The sequence below is a fragment of the Phaethon aethereus genome (assembly GCF_964289735.1).
Source record: "Phaethon aethereus genome assembly, chromosome: 18".
NCBI classification, from domain to species: domain Eukaryota; kingdom Metazoa; phylum Chordata; class Aves; order Phaethontiformes; family Phaethontidae; genus Phaethon; species Phaethon aethereus.
In genome coordinates, this window is record NC_138594.1 from 3147797 (window position 1) to 3170867 (window position 23071).

Sequence of the window (23071 nt, forward strand, 5' to 3'; positions counted from 1 at the left end):
GGCTGTGATCCCGCTTTGCAGCAGGGCACCGACCACGGGCTGCTGCTGATCACGGGCTGTGACTGGCCCTGGGATGTCCCTGGCTGTGGGATGTCACCAGCCATCACCAGCCATGCAGTGCCAGGGGACGCCCGTGTCCACGGGATGCCACGCCGTGGGGATGGGGGTCATCCGGGAGGGGTGGCCGTGCTGCCCGGTGCTTTGCCACTGTTGCCAAAGGCTGTTGGATTTGGAGGGTGGTAGGTGCTCTGAGAGATGCCATTGGGTGGGGGGCATTGACACCCCCCTTATGACCCAACCTGAACATCCGAGACCTTCTGGCTCCCTCCAGCCCAAGTGTCCCTGACACCCTGCTGGAGCAGGTCCCAGAGCTGCTGGTGTCGGAAGTGGCCCTGGGGCTCCCTGTGACCCGTCACGTGCTACAGAGCCTCAGCAGCTCCTGCACCCCATGAAGCCCCTGCATCCCATGAGCCCCCCCTGCCCCCAGCCTCAACTCGGGGTGCTGGGGGAGCGGTGCTGAGCCCAGGGCTTGCATGGGGGCTGCTTGGGGTGCGCGACCCTTCCCGGCCGGCCGACCCTTTTTGGGGTGGGGAATTCCCAATCTCTCCTCCACCAGAGGGGCCTCATGGACATGCCCCTCTGTATCCTGCAAAGCGGGCTCCCGGCCCCCACCCCATCCCACCGGGCTGGGGGAGCCCCTGGTGCCACACAGCCCTTCCGCTGCCCGTCTGCCGCTGCCCAGCGGCATGCCGCTCCCCACACACGCTGCTCGGCCCCAAAACGCAGGCAAGGACCCACCGCAATTGGGTTGGTGCCCACCTGGGGTTTGTGACCACCCCAACTCTGGGCTGGGACCACCTCAAATCCAGGCTGAGCCCACCCCAGGCCTGATGCTACCCCATCCCTTGGGACCCTGGCAGCCCACAGAGAGCAAACCCCATCATTTTCTCACCCACGCCTTCATTAAGCCCCATTTCTGACAGCAAAGCACCTTCCAGGAGCCTGTGTCCCGAACCCACCAGTGGGCCCCAATCTGGGCTGGGACCATCCCAAATCCAGGCTGGGACCCCCCCAAATCTGGGCTAGGATGACCCCAAATCCAAGCTGGGAGCACCCCACACGTGGCGCTGCCCCATCCCACAGGACCAGGACCCCAACATCCCACACAGACACCCCCTCCCCCCATTTTACACCCCCCCAACCCTCATCCAGCCCCACATCCTCCCGCCAAACACCCCTCACCACCACCGGCACGGCCGGGCACGGCGCTGCCGGTGCTGACACAGGCATTAACCAAACGCCGGCGCCACCGGGCAGTTCACAGCGAGTGGCACACGATTTATTGATTGCTTTGGGGTGCTGGTGCCCTGGGTGCCCGCCTGGGGCGAGGGGCACGGCGCGAGCGGGGCGGGGGGCGAAGCGCTGCCATTTCCAGTCTCCCTCTGTGCGCCGGGTGGGTGGGAATGGCTCCAAATAAAACAAATCTCTATAGAATTTTTCTCTATATATATACAAATATATAATATATATATATCTCTGCCGATATATATATACCTCTCTTATCTCTCTGGGAAGGATAAAAGGTTAATTTGTCTTCGCATGCACGACCAAAGCCACGAACCCACGGGGACAGTGGGTGCTGAGGGACATGCGTCCTTGCCCGCCGGCACCCCAAGAGCCCGGGGGGGCCACACCCTGCGTCCCCAGGTTATTGCTGGTCAGGTCCCATCCTGCTCCGGCAAACAAGCGGAGGGGGAAGAAGCTGAAGAAATGAAACCCCGCTGCAAAGCGCCGGCGAGCTCGTTGTCACCTGGTCGGTACCTGGTGGCACCCGCCATCCGGGCACGGAGGAGATGGTGGTGTCACCCCAGGACTGTGGGTGCTGCGGGGTGGGGGGGACGACGCAGGCACCCAGTTGAAAGGCAAAGTCTGGATAAGGCGAAAAAAAATGAAATAAAGAACAGCAACCACCCCCAAACTGGGCGCTTTGCCACCCAAAACTGGCGTGCCGGTGGCCCTCGGTGCTGGTGGCCAGTTGCTGGCCCCTGGGTGCCGCAAGGATGAGCTTGGGGACAGGGACACTGTCATAGGGCTGTGCTCTCCGATTCCTCCTCCTCCTGCCGGGCAGCCGGGCCTGGCCCCGAGAGTCTCTGCGGTGGCTCCGGCAGGTCCCGGCGCAAGGCGGCATCCGGGGGGATGTGGAGGGAGGGGACCTCAAAACGGAGCAGACCTGCAGGAGGGCAGAGTCAGGGGGATGCGGCGGTGGCAGGACACCTCCTGTTAGTGCTGCTACCAGGGGTGTCACCAGGATCCCTGCTCTGTGCCAGCCCACCCTCGCCAGAGCCTGACACCAGCCCCGCTGTCCCCGCACACTGTCCGTGCCCATGGCGCTCTGCCCTCTTCCCACTGAGTGCAGCCGACACCGCTGTCCCCCCTCGCGAGGGACAGAGGGACCCGCAGGGTGGGGAAGCACCCATGAAGTGACACAGGGTGACCCACAGCCCGAGGTGGGTGGCGTCACCGCCGTCCCTTGCTGAGACCGGAGCAACCCACCCCCAGCTAGAAAAAGCACCTCCGCCTGTGCCTGCCCGGCTCTGCTGCCTGCTCGGGGACCCCGCGACGCGCAGCAGCTCCCAAGGGCATGTGGCGGGGGAGCTGCACCCATGCCAAGGTGCCATGCCAGGGCTGCACAGGTGCCAGGGTGCCGTGCCAGGGTGCCGTGCCAGGGTGCCATGCCAGGGCTGCACAGGTGCCAGGGTGCCATGCCAGGGTGCCGTGCCAGGCCCACAGCAATGTTGGGGTGCAATACTGGGGCCACTGTGGTGCCTGGGTGCGACGCCAGGGCCGCACCAAAGGCAGGCTGCCCGCCCGGGGATGCCTAGCCCTGGCTCTGCCGGGTGCCCGGGGGCTCGCTGCCACCCGTGCTGCCCCCCCCTCGCAGGCAGGGCGGGCACACGGAGGAGCAGAGCCCTCTGCCCTGTGGGCCACATGGTCGGCTGGGCCAGGGCTGGGGGGCTCCCAGCCGTGCCCGGCCCCACACTCCCCTGGCCTCTGTATCCCCTGGCATCCCCGATGCCACCTGGCACTTCCAAAGCATCACCCTGATCACCCCCCTCAATCACCGCAGCCCCCACCGCTGCAGGGACCCCGCGGGGAGGGCACAAGCAAAACCCGAGGGCAGGGAGGTCAGGACAGGTGCTTCCCGGGGACGATGCCACCTTCCTGGGGACAGTTCTGACTTGCCAGGGACATGGCCACCCTCCCGGGGACGCTGCCACCTTCCCAGGGACAGCCAACTTCCCAAGTCACCTTCCTGGGGTCATCATCACTTTCCCAGGGACACTGTCACTTTCCCGAGTACACTGCCACTCTCCCAGGGATGCTGCCACCTTCCTGGGGACACTGCCACCCACCCGGGGACATCGCCGCCCCCCCGGGGCCGCCCTCCCGGGCGCTGGGACAGCAGCCGCTGCCCGTGCCCCCCGCCGCGCCCCGCGGCCCGGGGGTCTGGCTGCCGCCGCCGCCGTTACCTGTCACTGCGCCGTCCCCGGGGCCGGCGGCGTCCAGACGGGGCAGCTGGGGGGGCGGCTGGGGGGACAGCTGGGGGGCCGGGGGGGGCGCGGGGACGGCCGGGGGGGGCTGGGGCGGGGGGGGCAGCGCGGGCCGCGGCCGCGGCTTGGGGGTGGGGCGGGACTTGGGGGCGGCGCTGGCGGGGGCGGGCAGGAGGGGGGACAGGAGGGGAGGGGGGGGCGGAGGAGGAGGAGGAGGGGGCGGCGGCGGCGGGGGGGGCTGCCCGGCGGGCAGGCAGGGCCCGGGGGGGGCGGCGGGGCCGTAGGCAGAGGGGGTGCTTGGGGACGTGGGGGAGAGGCTGGCGGGGGAGGGCTGCCCCCCCCCCGGCTCCCCCGCGGCCGCGCGGGGCGGAACGGGCGCCAGCTTCTTGGCCGCTGCGAGACAGAGACAAGGGGGGGTCAGGGCGCGGGGGGGGTCACACCGAGCGCGGGGACCCCCTCCGCCACCCCCGGCCCCGCTCCTACCTTTGCGCGGGGCCTGCGGACTCTGCGCGGCGGGCGGGGGCTGCGCGCTGCCCGGCCCGAGGCCGCCTCCGTGCGCGCCGGCCCCGCGGCTCAGCTCCGGCGGCTTCACCGCGCTGGGGGCGCGGGGGGAGCAGCGGGGAACAGAACAGAGCACAGGTGACCCCAGGGCAAAAGTGGGGGGAATGAAAAAGAAAAAAATCTAGGAACAAAAAGAAAAGGGGGAAAAAAAAAAAGCAGGACGAAATACTTTAAAAATTGGAAATTAAAACACAAGTGAAATAAAATTAATAATAGAAAATTAAAAAAATGAAAAATTATAAATGAAAGACAAAAAAACCTAAAATATGTAAAAAATTGAATAATAATAAAACAAATAAAAAGCAAATTAAAAAAGAGAAGAAAAAAAGAAAAGATACACAAGAGACTGTAAGGTAAAAAGGAGAGAGAATGAAAAAGAAAAAAAAAAAGTACCCCCCCCAAAACAAACTTGGATGAGATAATTTAAAAATTGGAAAATTAAAATAAAAATGAAATAAAGTTAATAACATAATATACATGTTTTTAAAAGTATGAATGAAAGATGAAAAAATAAACATGTTAAAAATCATCATGATAATAATAAAAAATAAAACCAATACAAGGAAATAAAGAGAAGAAAAGAGAAGAGAATACACAAGTGACTGGAAGGTAAAATGGAGAGAGAATGAAAAAGAAAAAAGAAAAATTCAAAGGATAAAAATAAAAGGAAAAACCCCCAAACAAACCAGGACGAAATAATTTAAAATTTGGAAAATTAAAATAAAACTGAAAGAAAGTTAATAACATAATATTAAAAATGTATAAAAATAAAAATAATGAAAGATGAAAAATAAATAAAAATTTAAAAACCCGAATAATGAAAATAAGAAGGAAATTAAAAAAGAGGAGGGGGAGGAGGGGAAGCCGTGAGGCTCTTCCCCCGCGCCCGCAGCGCGGCCCCGGGCGGGGCCGGGGGGGGCCGGGGCTTTACCTCGGCTGGCGTTTCTCAGCCCCCCGCGCGCTTGCGGGACCCACGGCACCCCCCGGGACAGAGTGGCGGGGCCACCGACCCCCCCGGCCCGGTTTGGGGGTCCCCGCGGTTACCTCGGCGGGCGGGGGGGGCTCGGGGGGGGCGCTTGGGGGGCAGTGCCACGGGGGGAGGGGGAGGCGACGAGAGCAAGGCTTGGCGCCAGGGTGAGGGGCGAGCAGCCGGGAGGAGGAGGAGAAGGAGGAGGAGGGGAGGAAGGCTCCGGCTGCAGGGGGATGGGGACCGGGCTGGGAGCCGGGGGGACCCGCTCGTCCTCGGGGCCCGGGCGGCTGGACCCGCCAGATGTCCAGAAACGCCATCAAAAAGCCCCAAAATTATATAAAATGGAGGAAAAAAAAATAATAGAAGAGCAGAAGCGCCGAGAGGGGACAGCGGTGGCAGAGCCCCCACGGTGCCGCAGCCCCCCCGCCTCGTCCCACCACGCCAGCATCCGGCCCCACGGCACGACCCACCCGGGGGTGCCACCCCCACCCATGGGCGCACCCCGGGGCAGAGTGTGGCTCGCAGGCAGCCGCAGGGCAGAAAAGTGGAATTTAGGTGCTTTCTCCCATCTGGCCCGTGGAAATTAAAGTCAGACCCTGACCTTGGGTGGAAGGAGGGCTCAGGGGGTGCCGGGGGGTGCCGGGCTCCGTTAGGCCTCTCCTTGCACCCCCAGCCCAAACGTCTCTACAGCCCAGCGGTACCCGCCGCGAGCTGGGCGAGGGTCCCGCAGGAAATCCCCCGCAGGCAGCGCAGTCCCCGTGACACGGGGACGCTGCGGAGGCGTCCCCACCGGGGGAGGATGCCCGGGTTGGGGACCCGGGGGTGCCGGTGGCCTTACCTCGTCCGCTCGGCTCCTGGGGGGAAGCCGAAGCTGGTGGGAGGCGGGGAGGGGGTGGCTGAAATGTCCGGCGACTGCTCGGGAATGGGCGAGTGGGGCGCGGCGGGGAGCTCGGCGGGCGGCGCGGGGGGCTGAGCGGCCGGCGGGGTGGAGGACGCCTTGCGCACCACTGAGGTGCCTCGACGGGCCACCCACGAGGTGTCCATCACCCTGACGCCCATGCTGGGGGACACACACAAGAGACGGGCTCTCAGCAGGCGCCTGGCGGGAGGGCACCACCGGCACCGCGTCGCAGCCCCTCTGGGGACCCTAAAAACGCCTCTTCCACCGGGAAGCCGCTGGGAATGAAACCTCCATGGCAGTAGGGCAGGGGTGGCAGGGTGGGATGTGTGCCTTGTGTCACCCACCGGCCACCTCTCCCTTCCCCGGTACCAGCAGGCACCCGCACCCTCCCAGCACCCTCCCGGCACGCTTCCAGCACCGCGGCAGAGGGTACAGTACCTTTGGATTTTCCTAAGGCTGCTTGGGCAGAAACATACAATTATTAATGTAAAAAACCCTTAAAAGTCGACAGTGCGTGCGCAGGGCGAGAGCCCGCTGCTCGGAAAAGGAGCTGCGGGGTCAAGGGGCTCAGTGGGGGGGAGGCAGGAGGGTCACGGGGAGAGCTCGGGATGGTTTTTGGAGATGGGGGGAGCCCTGGGGGGTTTCCGGAGCCGATCTGACTAGCTGTGGTCCCTGTGAGGTGGCACGGCGGGGGGCACGCACAGGCTGCGAGAGGAGAGCTTGCCCCAGGAGCAGAGCCCGCAGACCTCGGGGACACCAGGGCACCCAACACCCTCACGGCACAGCCCCAGTGCCACGCCACGGGCTACCTGCACCCATCTCCAGCGGGCTGGGGGCAGGCGTCAAGGCTCACCTGAGCATCCTCAAGAGCCCAGCATGGGGGTCCTCCCACGCCAGGACCACCCAACCTCCACCGGCTCAGTGCCAAACGCCGCCCCGGGTGGCAGCAATGCCACCACCTCCCTCTCCCCAAACGCTGGCACTGCAAAGACCCTACCCGTCCTTCTTGTAAAATTCAAGCATCATGTTGTCCGTGGCCACACTGAGGGGCCGCCGCGCCTGGTCGTGCTGCCGGCGGTCGGCGTGGTCCATGTCCGGGGAAGGCATGGAGCTGTAGTTGGCGTTGTGGTTGATGTGCATGGGGCTGCCGTAGTTGCCCGTCACGTTGAACTCGATGTCTGGGGTGGGAGGAAGGAGAAAGGGGGGGCGCTGGCTTGTGTGTCCTCAGTGAGGGGTGCGATGGGGGTATTTGGCACCATGAGAATGCTCAGGGGGGTCCCGAAGCAGCTGGGTTGGGCTCACTGCTGTGTTGAGTCTTGCCAGATCTCTGCCTGAGCACCGCCCGCCCTCCCAAGCCAAGGCAAGCAGAGGGGGCTGGCAAAAATAAATATGGGAGCTCAGCACCCCCTCCCCAGGGAGGGCCGGGAGGCCCCACAAGGCCCATCCCACCCCGCCACGGCTGCAGGGCGCAGCCTACCTCCGGGGAAGAACCAGTCGGCGTGCTGGATGAGCGGCTCGATGATGCCCACGATCTGCAGCGAGACGGTCGTCATCATCTCCGTCATGTTCCTGCAAGGCGGCGGGCAGCGGCTCAGCGACCCCACCGCAGCCCAGCCTTACTCCCAGCGGGATTTTGGCCCCGGACCCCTCCTCGCCCCCTTCCCCAGCATCCCTCTGGCACGCTCGCCTTCCAGCCAGACACCTTACCCGTCCGCCTGCGGCCAGAGGAGGTTGGGCCCCAGCACGATGGCCACGTTGCTCGGTGTCATTTTATTTGCATCCTGGTACTCGGTCAGCTTGGCCAGGAATTTAATCAGGTACCTGGGAAGCAGAGCCAAGGTGTCGGCGGCGCGGGATCGCGGGATCTCCATCCCCTCCCCGGGTCCTGCTGGCCCCAGGCTCACCTGATGTTGTTGTAGTTGGCTTTGGGCAGCTTCTCGCAGGCGCTCCAGAGAGCCTGCAGGCGCTTCTCCTGCTCCGGGATGCTGCGGGGAGGTGGGTGAGAGGGTCATCCCCCATCCCCACCCAATCCCAGGGCTTTCGACCCCGCCAGCCCTGCCCTTGGGGACCCTGCGAGACCCTCAAGCTGCTGCCAACGTTATATAAGTAAATTCATCCAAAAAACCCATCCAAAAGGAGAAGGAAACCTTTTGGCCGCAGCCTGGACGCTGCTCCTCTCCTCGCCTCCATGCAGCCCCCCGGGGTTTGTGTTTTGGGGATGTGTTCACTTTGGAAGGGGAAATCACTGCAAACAGCTCCCCAAAACAACAGCCCGCACCCTCACGTGCCACCCTCGGGGACTGTCCCCTCTGCCGAGCCACCGCCATGTCCCTGCCGTGCTCCAGCGCTTCCAGGGCACGTGGGGAACGTGGTCAGACCCATATTCCGGTACCACTGAGGTGGTTCCCACCCTAAAAAGCGATGCTCCTTCCCCCACCTCCCTGACCATGCAGGGGACATCGGGGCAGGGGACATCAGGGCCACCCTCACTGCTAGGACCCAGGATGCTCAAGGAGCGTCACAGGAGCCCTCCTGGCTCTCAGACCCCGGAGGAAACATCCCAAATGCTGTGAACCATGTCAGAAAGAACTCACAGCCTCCAAACCATCCATGGGGACCCAAGATGCCACCGCCCGTGTCATGGAGGAACGGGGGAGATGCACCAGACTCACTTGGAGGCCTGGATCCACTCCTCGTACAGCTCAAACGTCATGAGGGGCTCCGGCAGCTCTCGCAGGTAGGACTTGAGGGCTCCTGTGGCACACAAGGGACACGGGGCTCAGCACCGTGGGAAGTGCCACGGGTGGCACTGGCCAACGGGCATCGAGTGGTTTCGCTCCTTGGCATTTTGACCGGCATCCCTCCCAGCCTCCCCACCAAAGTGGCCCAAAGCACCCATTAGTCCCTCCAGCTTGGTGGAGCCTGTAGCACCCCCTGACCCCCAGCAGCCACCTTGCCACCTCCACCTAGTCCCTCCGAGCACCCCCCCGATTCCCTCCACCATTTTTGCCTCCACCAGGCGTTCACCCAGCTCTCCAGCACCCGTTTTTGCCTAGGACATTCACAGCTCCTTGTGCTGGGAGAACGTTGCCATTGCAGTCAATAGGAAACCAGGGTCCAATCCTGCACCCGCCGGAGAGCCCAGCCCCGGGGGGGAGCAGCTGACTGGCATTTAAACCCAATTAATGCTTAATAGCAGCCCCATGGGCTTGGATCTGTTCTTGGAGAGGGTCTTAGCTGCAGAAGAGGTAAGAGAGAAGATGGTAAACGATAACAAGTGTGAATCTTCCTGACCGTTCCTTGCTCCTATGCAGCCTCTCCTGATCAGCGTCACCCTCATTAGCGTCACCCTCATTAGGGCCCCGCTGCCGCCGCAGATTACAATCACATTCCTATTTTCTTCCTCGCCTGTGACCAAAAATGCTGCTCGAGCCCTTGGCCAGGGAGTGGATGTGCGGGTCGGGGTTTGTGCTCCTCAGTGGATGGCAACTCCTGAACTTTCACCAAGAGCTGTATTTCTGCACCTGCATTTGTCCTCCCATATATTCTGTCTTTGCTGTTCAAAGGCTTTGGGACAAATCACAGAAGGGTTGAGGTAGGAAGGGACCTCAGGAGATCATCTGGTCCAACACCCTCCTCCAGCAGGACCACCCATGGCTGGCTGCCCATGACCATGTCCTGAAGGCTTTTGAGTATCTCCAAGGATGGAGACTCCACCACCTCCCTGGGCAACCTGTGCCAGTGTTTGGTCACCCCCGCAGCAACAAAGTGTCTCCTGATGTTCAGAGGGAGCCTCCTGTGGTTCAGCTGGTGCCCACTGCCTCTGCTCCTGGCACTGGGCACCACTGGGAAGAGCTCTGTCTTCTTTGCACCCTCCCTGCAGGTATTTATATGCATCGCTGAGATCCCCCTGAGCCTTCTCTGCTCCAGGCTGAACAGTCCCAGCTCCTTCAGCCTTTCCTCCTAGAAGAGATGCTCCAGGCCCTTCATCATCTCCATGGCCTTTCACTGGAGACTCTCCAGCATGTCCATGTCTCTCTTGTAGTGCCCAGCGCTGGACCCAGCACTCCAGGTGTGGCCTCAGCAGTGCTGAGCAGAGAGGAAGGATCACCTCCCTCGACCTCTGGCATCACTCCTCCCAGTGCAGCCCAGCACACCATTCGCCTTCACCTTGCCGGCCCACAGTCAGCTCGGTCTCCTCCAGGACCCCCAGGGCCGACTCTGCCAAGCTGCTTCCCAGCAGGGCGGCCCCAGCGTGTCCTGGTGCCCGGGGCTCTTCCCCGCCGAGGGCAGGACGTGGCCCTTCCCCTTGCTGGACTGCACCAGGGCTCTCAGCCCGTCTCTCCAGCCTGGCCCGGTCCCGCTGGCTGGCAGCACGGCTCTGGTGCACCAGCCCCTGCTCCCAGTTTGGGGTCATCGGCCAACCCACCCCGCCGTCCACGTCGTTAATGAAGATGTTAATCAGGATGGGACCCAGTACCAACCCCTGGACTACACCGGTGGTTACTGGCCTCCAGCTAGACTTCATGCCACTGATGACCACCCTCTGGGTGCTCACGGTTGGTGCTTGGGGGCTGGATCACAGAATCACAGACTCACTAAGGTTGGAAAAGACCTTTAAGATCGTCAGGTCCAACCATCAACCCCACACCACCACTCCCACTAAACCATAGCCTGAAGTGCCACACCTACATGTTTTTTGAACACTTCCAGAGATGGTGACTCCACCACCTCCCTGTTCCAATGCTTGACCACTCTCTCAGTAAGGAAATTTTTCCTAATATCCAGTCTAAACCTCCCCTGGTACAACTTGAGGCCATTTCCTCTCGTCCTGTCGCTGGTTACTTGGGAGAAGAGACCGACACCCACCTCACCACAACCCCCTTTCAGGTAGTTGTAGAGAGCGATAAGGTCTCCCTTCAGCTTCCTCTTCTCCAGACTGAACAACCCCAGTTCCCTCAGCCGCTCCTCATCAGACTTGTGCTCCAGACCCCTCACCAGCTTCGTTGCCCTTCTCTGGACACGCTCCAGCACCTCAACGTCCTTCTTGTCGTAAGGGGCCCAACTCTGAATGCAGGATTCGAGGTGCGGCCTCACCAGTGCCGAGCACAGGGGCATGATCCCTGCCCTGCTCCTGCTGGCCACACCATTGCTGAGACAGGATGGATGGGCCACCCCACGCACCACCAACCCCCCCGCGCCGAGGCAGCCTCTACCTGCGATGGCGTGTGGGTCGGCCGAGTACTCCTGCACGTCCACCACACAGCAGTCCAGGGCGGCCTTGAGCTTCTTCAGCTTGGAGGCCGAGGGAGCCACTCGGAAGAGACCCTTCGCAGAAGACACGGGAGAGCATCGGACAAAGCTTGGGGCCGGGGTTGTCCCCAAAGCCCCCTGGGTTCCTCGTCCCCACCTCGGAGACACCCATATCCCGTCCCATCACGCCCAGCCGCGGGTGGCAGGGCATGGGACCCACCTCCTCCTGCATGCCGCACTCCAGCAGCATCGTCACGCACGCCTCCACGGGGAAGGCGATCTCCCGCCCGCTGACGGCCAGGTGCTCCTCCAAGGGCTTCCCGAAGGAGGGCTTCTCCATCCACGCCTCTGTGACGGGCAGAGCGGGTGAGAGGAGGGGGAGGACACGGCGGGGACGGTGCCGGATCCGGCATCCCCTCCCCGAAAGGCCCTTGGATCACAGCATTTCGGCAGCAAAATATTCCGTTTGGGTGTTGCTAAAACAACAGGACCCCGCACCTCTGTCCTGGGCGGCTCGGGAAGTGCTTTTTAAAGACGAAATCCAAACAAAATGTTTTCCAATCATCACACGGGACATTTCAAAGGGGCTGGATAACGTTTTCCGGGGGGAGCAATCACAGGCAAACCTTTGCAATATTTTCCCCCTTCTTCCATCACAGTTTGAGGCAGGAATATTTTGTGGGATCGAAAGAAAAAAATAAAATACAGATCACTCCCTGCCCCGCTGCAGGGACGGCAGCACCCCGAGCCCTGCCCCGGGGAATGCGCCGCGCTCGGGGCCACGGCGTGGGGCTTTCCCCGACCTCGGTCTCCCAGCCCAGCTCCTACGGAGGCTGCACACCGCAAAGCGAGCCCCCAGGGCCCCCCTTGGCGCTGGGTTCCCACCGCCGGCGCTGCGCTCGGTGGGGATATTGGGGCAGGTTTCCCCCCCACCTCCACGAAGCTGGCCGGATCCTGCCCCCCGCAACCAAGTGGGACGGGGACTCCCTCCCCAGTGCCGGGGCAGGCGGGATGCAGACGGGGCGAGCAAAGGGAGGATGCTCAGCCACAAACCCAGCACCACGCCATGGCGCGGGGCGATGCCGCAGCCGGCTGGCTGCTGCGACGAAGCCCCGCACGGCTCCGGCGTGAGGCAGAGCCCTCGGTGTCGCGTGCAGGAGCGGGACGGAGCCCGCGGGCACTTACCCTGCTGGGCTTTAATCTGAGGCAGGACGTTCTGCAGAAGCGCTAAGGATTTCCGATGGTACTCTGCCTGCACCTCGATCAGCTGTGGGGAGAGACGGCACCGGCTGTCACCCCTACGGCCGGGGCCGGGCGAGTCCCGCAGGGATGGGTGGCACTTACGGTTTGAAAATAGTTTGCATAGTCTACTTCTTTGGCCACAAAATTGTACATGTCAGCCGAGAGCTGGTCCTGCGGAGAGCAGAGAATTAGTCGCCATCCCACTCCTGCTGCCCTGATGCCACCACGATGGCCCTTTTCGGAGGCCACTGGGAGGGACCGGCTTGGTCACACCAGCAGCCAACGTGCGACGTGGCACGTTGCAGCACCCGCTCGAGATGTGCTTGGGACATTGTACACACGGCAGCACTGCGGGGCTTTCCGGAGCCCACAATTAGCCGGCACCTTGCAACGAGCTCCCTGGAAGCGAGAGTTACTTGGAAACAACCTGTCAGCCAAAGGCTGCACGTCCCGGCGGGCTGAAGAGGGCAAACTAAACCCCAAGTTTCCTCGTCCCAGCACCTCGCCGCGTCCCTCCTCGTGTGCAAGTGGCTCGTTACCCACAGGGCTAATTGCTGCGCAGCGAAGCAGCGCGCACGCCTCGGCTGCCGCGGGCAGCGTCCCGACCACTGCGTGCAGGCCAGACTGACGGGGCATCGGGTGCTTCTTGCTCCAAATTGTAAAGAGCCCCTCGACACCTGGACACACGTCCCTGTCCTCACGTTTGCAAAATAGGCTTTGCCACTTCCCAAATTGCTCCCTCCTGAGAATCCCCTTGGATAACTCAACTGGAGGAAAACCATCCGGGTTTTAAAACGCTGCAAGCACGTCCCCGTCACAACATCCCCCAGCACTACGGTGAATACATGGGGGAGCAACTCCTGGCCCAGCTGGTTTGCTGGGAATTGCTGGGCGCGTGGGGCTGCGACGCTCTAAGATGGGGGGAGACAGCGTGAGTTTGGGACTGGATTTTAAAGGCTACACATGCCCCTGGAGGAAAGAGCCAGGATTTGAGACATGCACCCAGCTTCGTCTCCTGCTCAAAACCTATAGCGCAAGATTCGCCCAGTCCCTTGCGTTTTCTGCCTCGGAGGAATTTAAAGCTGGAGAAAATTGCCTGTGGGTTTCATCGCTGAATCCTGCAGCCCGAGATGAAGGCGCTGGCAGCAGCGTCCCCCCTCGCTCGGACGCTTTTCCCACCCAACACAACCAGCTGGGTGGGTCGTGCTCCCGCAGGCTGGTGGGGGGTGACGTGGCCGGGTGGCACGCGTGGGCTCGGCACGCACGGGCTCGGCACGCACCGGCACTTCCGGCAGGTCTCTGTGCCAGGGCCGGGTTTACTCGGTGCTGCGCTCACCAGCTCCTGCTGGGACCGGTCCCCTGGGAATGGGATGCTCTCCGGCTCCAGCGGGATATGGAGGATGGGAACAGAGGAACCGGGGACGCCCTGCTTGGCATCACCCACTGCCACCAGGCTGCGTTTGGGCACGGGGACCAGCCGGAGGAGGGTTTATCACAGGCAATGGGGTATGAAGAGGGTGAAGAACAGGGTGAGGCTGCAGGTTTTGTGCCATGCCAGGGATGCCAAGGTCCCCCCACCCCAGCAAGGGGCAATTCCCCCGGGTACCCTGCAAATCTCCACTCTGTTGGCCGCCTCCTCCATCTCCTCCCTGAGAGCGTCGGCTTTGGCGCCCGAGGGCTGCAGGTTGCTGGCCAAACCCGAGGACTTCGCAGACTGCTGCCACCTGCGGAGAGCGGGCAGAGCTGTCACGAGGAGGGACGGGGACCCACGCAGAGCTGTGGTTGGATCCCAATGGACTTGGAGGGCAGCCCAGGGACCCCTCCTCAGCCAAGCCCACCGCGGTCGCCAAGGCTGAGCGCCGCAGAGGTGGTCCCGACCCAAGCTGGGATGCCGTGTCCGCTCTCAACCCTGAACATCCCCAACCCGCACAGCCGGCTGCACGCAATGGGCTCTAATCAAACAATTCTCTTCAGCGAGAGAACGAGCCTCATCCAGGCGGGAGGAGAGAGGAAGGCGATGAGAGAGCCTGGACACGACGCTGGGGACTACCAACACCTCCCGAACCTCTCTGCAGGGCATGCCACGATGCGCGGGGCTTGGCCAACTCAATGGCCACAGGCAAAACCCAAAGCACAGCCTGCCAGGTCCCGCCGCAGCCTCTGGGACATGGGACAATCCCAAGGGTCATCCCAGCTCCACCCCAGCGCTGCTCTACAGCGGCAGGAGCACCCGGCTCTTTGTCATCAAATGAGAATTCAGAAAGATAGGGAAAAGAGGAAAAAAAATAGAGATTTGTGCCAGAAAAAAATACTCTTTTCTGCAGAGGGCAGGCAAGGAAGAGGGTTCTACAGATTCTGCAGGCAAGAGCAGAAATTTTGGCTCATTGCAGAGCTTGACTTCAAGGCACACGGTGACACGGCTGAGATTTATTGTCCCAAGGGAGCTGCGGTACCAGGGCTTGGGAATTTCTATTTTTTTTATAAAGCAGCTCTGAAGCCACTTCCTACCGCGTCCTGGAGGAGTCCATGTCCAGCACGAGCTTTGCCAAGTGCTTCCTCTGCTTTTGGATATTTGGGATTTCCACCTGCAGCAACACACAGGAACGAGAGGAGATAAACGTCCCTGGAGCGGCGTCTGGGGCAGGTCATACTGCGGTGCTGGGAGTTTGGGCTGGTGCAAGCTGGGCAGATAAGGGTGCAGCTCCTTATTTAAACATCATTGGGGAGATGGCACGGCTCGTCCCTCCTCCGTGTCCTCACCCGGGCTATGCCACCCCCCGACAGCCCCGACCGCAGAACCCACATTCCCGAGAGGAGCATCCTTTGGGGATGAAAGCCTCCTGCACTGGGGGCGGGATGAAGGCAGGAAAAGGACTTTTGGGGATGGCAATGCAAAGCCTCCCCGTGCGCGGGCACCATTTGCCAAAGGATTTGTCAAAATAAAGCTGTGGTCCGGCTCTGCTCCCCTACCCTGGTAACACCGGCAGCGCGGTAAAGCTCTTGCTGTTTCTGCCGGGGAAGGTAAAACCAGAACCAAGGCCGGGACATGCTGCAAGGTGTAAAAGCCGGCGGGGGGAAAGCTTTGGGTAAAATAGAAAAACAAGGTTGGCAGCAGAGAGGAAAAGGAGGAAAAAAAAAAAAATCCCAAACAACAACAGTATGTGTTTGGAGCTTGGAGAAACGGGTACGAAATAAGAGCGTTAATGCCTTTGCCTTCGGGAGAGGCAGAAAAGCACAGGAGCAGCCAGGGCAGGCAAAGGGGCCGGGCAGGGACCACCGCCCCAGCAGCCAGCCCAGCTGAAGCGCGCGTTCTGCCTGCCAATTAAAGCAATTAGCAAACGCCTCGAAGGGGGAAGGTCTCTCGCAGGGGCCAGGAACCAAGGCACGCCGCCAAAGCAGTGGAACCCCGCGTTCCCCCAAGGCTTGTGTCGGATGCCAGTCCCCGGCGCGGTGACACCCGGCCCGAGGACGTCCCCGCTCGCCGCTCACCTCGGCCAGCACGAAGAGGGGCTCGATGACGTCCCTCTCCACCTGCAGCTCGAAGTGGATGAGCTCCTGAGCCAGCTTGTCCTCCGCCTCCCCGCAGAGCCGCAGCATCTTCCTGCAAGGGCACCGGCAGGGCTGGGCACCGGCGGCGAGCGACGGGCACCCATCCTGCGCCCACGGGGGTGGGCGATGGGCACCCAAAGGCCCTGGGGGTCTCGGCAGCAACATGGGGCAGAGGGCTGGAGGGAGGGCGGCAGCCCGGGGGGCCGCAGGCAGCCTGGGTCTTAGGAAAATCTCATTCCCTAACTATTCTATCAACTATAGTCTGAAATTGTATCAACTTTCTTCATGTATATATGGTTTACATCACATATATATACGGTTTACATCACATATATATACGGTTTACATCGCATACTGCGTGTCAGTGAGGATGACTAAAGGACCCCGGCTCGTCGCAAGGAGCAGAATGAAGGAAGCCCCTGGACTACCCAGATGGCAGGAGCACCCCCCACGCCTCCGACACCGCTGCGCAACCCCCTCGCTGTCCGGCGCCGCAGGCCAGGCACCGCGGCGATTCCCGGCGGCAGCAGAGCGCTAGGGGGGGAGACCCGGGCCCCCCTTACCCCAGCAGAGAGTCGTCACCCAGCACGGCCGACCCCTCCATCAAGCACTGCGCCAGCGTCGTCAGCGGCAGCTTCTTCTGCAAAGACAGCGCTTGCGTTTCCCACCCCGCCGCCGCCGGCAGCCCGCCCCGCGGCCGCAAAGCCCCGCCGAACCTCACCGAGCGCTTGTCGGCGTCCACACCTTGCTGGCCCTGCAGACATGCCGTCAGCTTCTTGTGGGTGCTGTGGGAGACCTGCTTCACCAGCTCCAGGCGCTTCTCCACCTGCGGATGCAGCGGCGCCCATCACTGGGGTCTCCCGCCTGCTCCCGCACCCGCCGCGCAGGGACATTAAGGGACTTCTTGCTTTTCGATCAAAGCCATTTTAGTCGCTGCTGCGTCGGATGCAACAGCCCCGGAGCCCAGCACCTCCCCGGGGCGGGGATGCTTTAAGCCGGGGAAGGTTTCACCGGGCTGGTGCTGCCCCGTCGTAACACCCCGAGCGAGGCTGGGGGCCCGATCCGGAGCAGCCCCCGAAGCTCCCGCGTGCCGAGGCGAGGGCGGGCGGTGTCCGCCCCCAGCCGCGCCACAGACCAAACGGGCTGCGGCTCCCGCCTGGCGCGGCGAACTGCCTTATTTGCCTCCGCATTGATTAAATGAAGAATTTCATCCCAAACGCAGCCGGATGAGTGTAAGCAACCAAGAGCTGCTGAAAACCGAAGGAGAGAGACTCAGGGGAAAACATGGAAATTTCAAAATCCTGGGAAACAAGCTGGGGAGAAAAAAAAAAGATATCCTCTAAAGCCTAAAATCTTGGGAAATAATAATCTGGAAAATAAAATACTCCCTGCCCGGGGGAAGCGGGAGAAGTGCTTGAGCCTGCAGGGAGTCCTCAAGGCAGGAGGCATCTCACGGGAGCCCGGCGCTCGAGCCGAGCTGCCCTCCGCCACCATAATAATGTATACGTATATAATAATATATATTACATATAAACACAATAACAATATTATTATATATTATATATTACATAATACGTACTATTATATACTATTGTATACTATTATATACTATATATAATCTATCATATATTATACTGTATAGTATATACTATAATAGTATTATGTTTATTATTTAAATAGTATAAATAACACTAAATATATAGTATATATCTATAATATTATCTATAATATTTATATATTATACAATAAAAATAATAGATCTCCACGATGCCTGGCTGTGGCAGAGCAGCCTCTGCTATCCCTGCAACATACACATGTTCCTTTCAACATATACACGGACACGTGTGTATATGTGTGTGTATATACCATTTTTATATAGATAGTATATCTACAATTTACAGATATGATATATAAAGTGTATCTATATAATTTTATATAGATAGTATATCTACAATTCATATATATGATACAGAAATAATGTCTTTAACGTATATTATGTAAATAATGTCATTTTTATACAGCTATATACACCTGTCCGTGTATACGTTGAAAGGCAGGGTATGACGTTCAGAAGGGCACACGGACGGGCGCACCCCCGTACAGACGAGCTGAACCAGAGCCAATTCGATACGACACCCAGAAGGGTTTGGGCCCCCCCCACCCCTGCAGACAGACCCCGCGCACGCGTCTGGCTCTTCGGGAGACACCCAGACAAGGCAGCACCCACCACCCTCCCCGCGGAATTACCCACCCCTCCAAAAGACGCAAACCCCACCGGTGCCGAAGCCCGGCGCGCCCTCGCCGGTTCTGGCACGCCGGGGTGTTCGGAGCAAGGTGCGGCCCTCGGTGCCGAGGGGTCGCGGAGACCTCAGAGCTTGCAAAGAGAAACGCCCCCAAAATGAAAATTAAGTAATAAAAAAGGCTCATTATTGATGTTCCCTCTGGCTGCTGGTGGCGGGGAGAGCGCTCGGCTCCCCTCCGCTCCGGCCCGCGCCGGGGGACAGCGGGACGCGTCGCCGGGGCCTGCCCAGCATGGTCCTGCCGGTGAAGTTTAAAAAAAAGTAAAAAAAAAGTTAAAAAAAAAAAAAAAGTTTAAAACCCCCCGACACAAATGGAAGGCCGGGGCCTGCCTGGCGGGGACGCTACGGCCAGGATGGTGCTGCCCAACAGCAAACCAACCCCCCGCCGCCCCGCGAGCCGGCGCGCGGTGCCGGCGCGAGCGCAGAGCGACCCCGGACCCCCGCCCGCACGGGTGGGCTGGTCCCAGCCGCGGGGGAAACGGCTGCTAAATCCCCCGAAAAGCGGCAAGAGGCCGCGGGAGGGACCGACCGGCGCGGGCGGCTGGGACGCCGGCAAACAGAGCTTCATCTCACCCTCGTCCGGCGCGGTTTTGCCTCACCCCTCTCGGAGGGCTCGCTCCACCCCTGCCCGCGTCGGCGGCTAATCCTCAGCTCTTGCCACAGCCCGGCGGGTGCGGGGAGCGGCACCGCTAGGCCCAAGCGTGGACAACACGCAGGCAGGACTCGGTGGCCGGAAAGAGCTGGGCCGCGGTCACCCGCGGGCCGCCGCCTGCCGCCACCAGCGCCCTCGCGCCCCGGCCGTCCGGCTGCTTCTGCGGAGTCCGCTGACCGACGGCAGCGGCACCGACCAAAGCCCCGAGCTGGGAGGTGTAAATACGTCAGCTTACCCCCGAAACCGGCTCCTGCAGCGGATGCGACAGCAGCCGGAGCAGCTGGGGCCGGGGGACGCCCGCGGCGCGACGGAGGAGGGCCGAGCACCCCCCGAGGGCTAGGCAAGGATTCCGCTCCTCGGTGCACGAGTTACAAGTCACACAATTTAGAGAATCCGTAAGTTAGAAAGCTCGTGAATTAAGGGATGGATTCACGAAGTCACATCCCTTCGCTGGCGCCTTCTCAGCTGCCGCCCTCCCCTGGGCATCCAGGCAGCCCTGCTCTTACTCTGACCTGTTATTTGGGATTTTGGAGAAAAAAAGCACTGAGCCGAGGCGTCCCCGAGAGCCCGTGACCTGCGCGTCACAGCCGATGCTCCGAGGCCCCACGCGAGGTTTTTGGCTGAGGCTGTTTTGCCGAAGTTGCCCAACCCATCAGCTTTGGGGACCGTCCTCTGCTCTCACGTGTCCCGTCCCCAGGGCAGGTTTTGCAGCACAGACGGAGACGCAGGCGCCCGCAATCCGGCCGGCCGGCTCGGGTGGCCACCCCGGTGGAGGCAAGCCGGGATCCGATTCCAGCTGACCTGAAAACCAGGCTGGGAGAGGGCTGGGAGGGCGCGCAGGAGGGAGACCACGCTGCTTCCCACGCTCCCAATCCCCTCCTCCTCCTCCTCCTCCCAGCCCAACTCATCGCTGCGAGACACGGCGGCACGACCGGCACGGAGCTGCTGCCGCGTCCAGCACCCACGGGTACCCTGGGCGTGGGTGGGAGCAGCTGCAGGGGACCTCACCTGCAGGAGATCTTCACTCAAAACCTCCGTCTTCTCAGCCCTGCAAGACAAGAAAGAACATAAAGCGTTGGCAAAGGATCCGGCACACGCGGCAGCACCGGGGCTGCACGCCGTGGTACCGGGCACGGCTGAACGTGCTTTTCCATTGGGATGCAGCCGGTGATTCAAGGTTCTCTGGTCCCACCAGCCATCACCTCATCTCCTAAATAAGTAAAGGATGGAGCACCTTCACGGCTCACTGTGAGCGTGCCACGTCCCGCACCGATTTAGGGTCCTCCCCCAATTTCCCCCTTATTTTTCCATTACACCCAGCAAAACAGGGATGCTAAATTCCCAGGAGGATGCGGGCGGTGCTGCAGAGGCAGTGTGTCTATGCGCGAAACCCTCAGCGCCACGGATTTCAAGGACACAACCCGTCCGCACGACTGAGCCTCTTCAGTCTGACACGGCCGACTGAATCTGCGGCGGCAGCTGCTGCCCGTGGCTTCGCCATAACCCTCCCCGCTGCTCGGCGGAGCTGGATTTGCCGCTCCAGAGCTTGTGTCATCCGCTGCCTTTGCTAGCGAGGAGCGCCGGGGATGCAGGAGGAGACGCAAATGCGCTGCGAGACCCTCCTCGGCCACGCATGGACCCGCAGCGTCCCTGCCCACCACGCCCCTGCGGCCGCCCCTCACCGGATCTGCTCAGGCTTATTTAAACCATCACGCTCTGGATCATGTATTCGTTTTCTTCAGGGTTTTTTACAGCTTTAGTGCATCACCTCTCTTTGAAGAATGACCTGTCAAGACGCGCTGGGGCAGAGTTGTGATTTGGCCCATTAGTCCCTAAAGGTTCGAAACAACGAAAGCTCGGTGCTCTCATCCTTCCTAAAAAAATACCTTTACTGCCTGAGCCTGGGTTGCTTTTTGCTATCCAAGTGGGTTTCTCAGCTTTCAGAGACTGAGCAAAGTATTGAAAGGGCGGAAATAAGGAATAAGCACAGGCACAGCAAGGTCCAAAGAGCGAGCCCGGCACGGCCGCGGTGCCAGCCAGGGCAGGGCTTGGTCCATGGGCTCATCCGCAAATGCACCAAGTGTAAATTAATCCAGTTTCTATATGAAAGTTGTCCCAGTGTCTGATTTAAGTTGGTTTTAAAAATGAAAAAAACCCCAATCCCTATTTATTTTAATTAAAAAAAAAAAAAAGAAGGTATTAAAATAAATGTGTAGCATCGCGAAGGAGAAGGACGCGGCAGGGACGCAGGCGAGCGTCATGCACCCACCACCGCGCAGCCCTGCCGCTCGCTCCGCACCCCTGAGCTCTTTTCCAAACTTTAAAAAAAAACACGGGGGAGAAAGAAGTCCCTCCTGTCCTTGCCCCATTGGGAAAATGCTTCCCCAAAAGCGATGGTTTTAGCTCGTTTCCTACTCTTCCAGCCGGGCTGAGGGAGGGGTTTGCACAGTGCTACGCTCCGACGTGCATTCGGGAAGCGGAAAACGACGTTTCAAACAGGAGAACAAAAATCTGGTCTTCTTCTGCTCCTCAGCGCGAGAATCCTCGGTGGCTTTAACGGAGAGCATCCCCCAGCCCCGGCGGCCCCGGCACAGCCACCTGCGCCAGCCCACCACACCCCGGGGTGCTTACGCAGCCTGGGGAGCCTGCCAGCGATTAATTTGGCTTTAAAAAGGGAGCGGGGGGAAGGCTGCAACGTTTTATGGACAGGAATACGCAAAGAGGATGCTGGAGCCACTTGACACAGCTGCCCAGGGACGCGGCCGAGCGACGGGCACGCCGTGGGAGCACGGGTTTCCCCGCCTGGTTCTGGCACTGGTGGGAGCTGAGATGCTTCCTCCTCCCCTCCGGCTCGCGGCGGGGATGGGGGGCTCTGCTGCAGCCACCGGTGCTGGCACGGGCACGGGGCAGGGCTGCGGCGGACCGGCGTCGCTCGCGGCGGTGGGAGCCGGGTACTGCGTCCTGCCGGCGCCGAGCACCGGCATCCGGAGCCGGGCATCACCCCACTCCCGCGCCTCGTCTCGCAGAACGGAGTAAAACACGGCCCCAAAAGCCACCACGGGGTGTTTCGCAAAGCCAAAGCAGGGGACGAGTCTCCTGCCTCGGGGCACCTGGACCCGACGGGCGATGCCGGCAGCAGCCACGGCAAAGGGCTCCCGCAGGCCCCGCGGCCGCAGCTTCGGGTTGTGGTTCAGCAGCTGCAAGTGGGACGGATCCTGCTCCTGTACGTACGCACGGTCCTGCTGATAACGTGGCTCTGCCGATGTCCTGCCACCCCACCTAAAGCTCTTTATTAATTTTCCAGAATGCACCAAAAAAATACAAATAATCCCCCTTGCCTCTGTGCGTGCTCCCGCTGGCAGCACCCCAGAGCCTGCAAATGATATCCAGGAGTGCGAGAACCGAGCGGCGCCTCCAAACCCACAGAAAGCCCAGCCCAAGCCGTTTTACCTGGTAGGATTAAAAAATAACATCATCCTACTCCACTGACATCGCATGGCATCATAGCTCCGTGCGGCTAATGCCACCGGGATGAATCCCATTACACCCGTTCTGTTTCTAAAGTCTCAGGCTGAAGTTTAATACAGTTTTACAGGAGCTTATATGGTTTTACGAGCCATCCTGCAAACCTGCAGCGAGCGACGCTTTGCAGCAAAACGCACGCCCCGCCGGGGAGACGGAGACTCTCCTGCCCGCCCCGGGCGCCGTCCTGCCTGGGGAGTATTTTTGGGGTGCTGAGCCCTTGCCGGCACTCAGAGATGCTCAAGGAGACCCCAGCACCCCAGTGCCACCTCCCTGGCACCCAGCGATTTCCCCGGGGAAAATGGAGAAATATTATCCCGCTGCCTTTTCTGGGGGCGGGATGGGGATGGCAGCGTCTCTCCGAGGATCTTGGCAAAGCATCTTCAGCGGGCTCAACCCTGAGCGTCTCCACTCAGCCCTTCCTCTTCAACAATCCTTTCTGGTTTGTGCTTTCTTCGCCCTCCCCGCACCGTGCTCCCCCCAGCACCCCACGCGAGGACGGGTGGGGGTCCCCGTGCTTCCCCCGCCTCGGCTTCCCATCCCCGGGGAGAACCGCTCGCCGAAACGCCT

At 60.9% G+C, this 23071-nt stretch overlaps 1 protein-coding gene across 1 annotated transcript in view; it reads right to left on the bottom strand.

Moving 5' to 3' along the window:
- Window positions 1–2084: 2084 nt before the first annotated feature.
- ARHGAP44 (Rho GTPase activating protein 44) overlaps window positions 2085–23071 on the bottom strand; it is a gene marked incomplete at its 3' end in the record, with an annotated part of 28216 nt that continues 7229 nt past the window's right edge. The window contains exons 2-20 of the mRNA XM_082008263.1: window positions 19988–20027; window positions 16749–16853; window positions 16591–16667; window positions 15968–16079; window positions 14987–15063; window positions 14085–14202; window positions 12581–12649; window positions 12422–12503; window positions 11457–11584; window positions 11200–11311; window positions 8656–8737; window positions 7888–7968; window positions 7691–7804; window positions 7461–7552; window positions 6981–7161; window positions 6422–6439; window positions 5920–6142; window positions 3531–4233; window positions 2085–2230 (exon numbers count right to left, since the gene is read on the bottom strand). Of these exons, the coding sequence (XP_081864389.1) occupies window positions 2085–2230; window positions 3531–4233; window positions 5920–6142; window positions 6422–6439; window positions 6981–7161; window positions 7461–7552; window positions 7691–7804; window positions 7888–7968; window positions 8656–8737; window positions 11200–11311; window positions 11457–11584; window positions 12422–12503; window positions 12581–12649; window positions 14085–14202; window positions 14987–15063; window positions 15968–16079; window positions 16591–16667; window positions 16749–16853; window positions 19988–20027 (2560 nt within the window). The remainder of the gene's footprint in view (window positions 2231–3530; window positions 4234–5919; window positions 6143–6421; window positions 6440–6980; window positions 7162–7460; window positions 7553–7690; window positions 7805–7887; window positions 7969–8655; window positions 8738–11199; window positions 11312–11456; window positions 11585–12421; window positions 12504–12580; window positions 12650–14084; window positions 14203–14986; window positions 15064–15967; window positions 16080–16590; window positions 16668–16748; window positions 16854–19987; window positions 20028–23071) is intronic.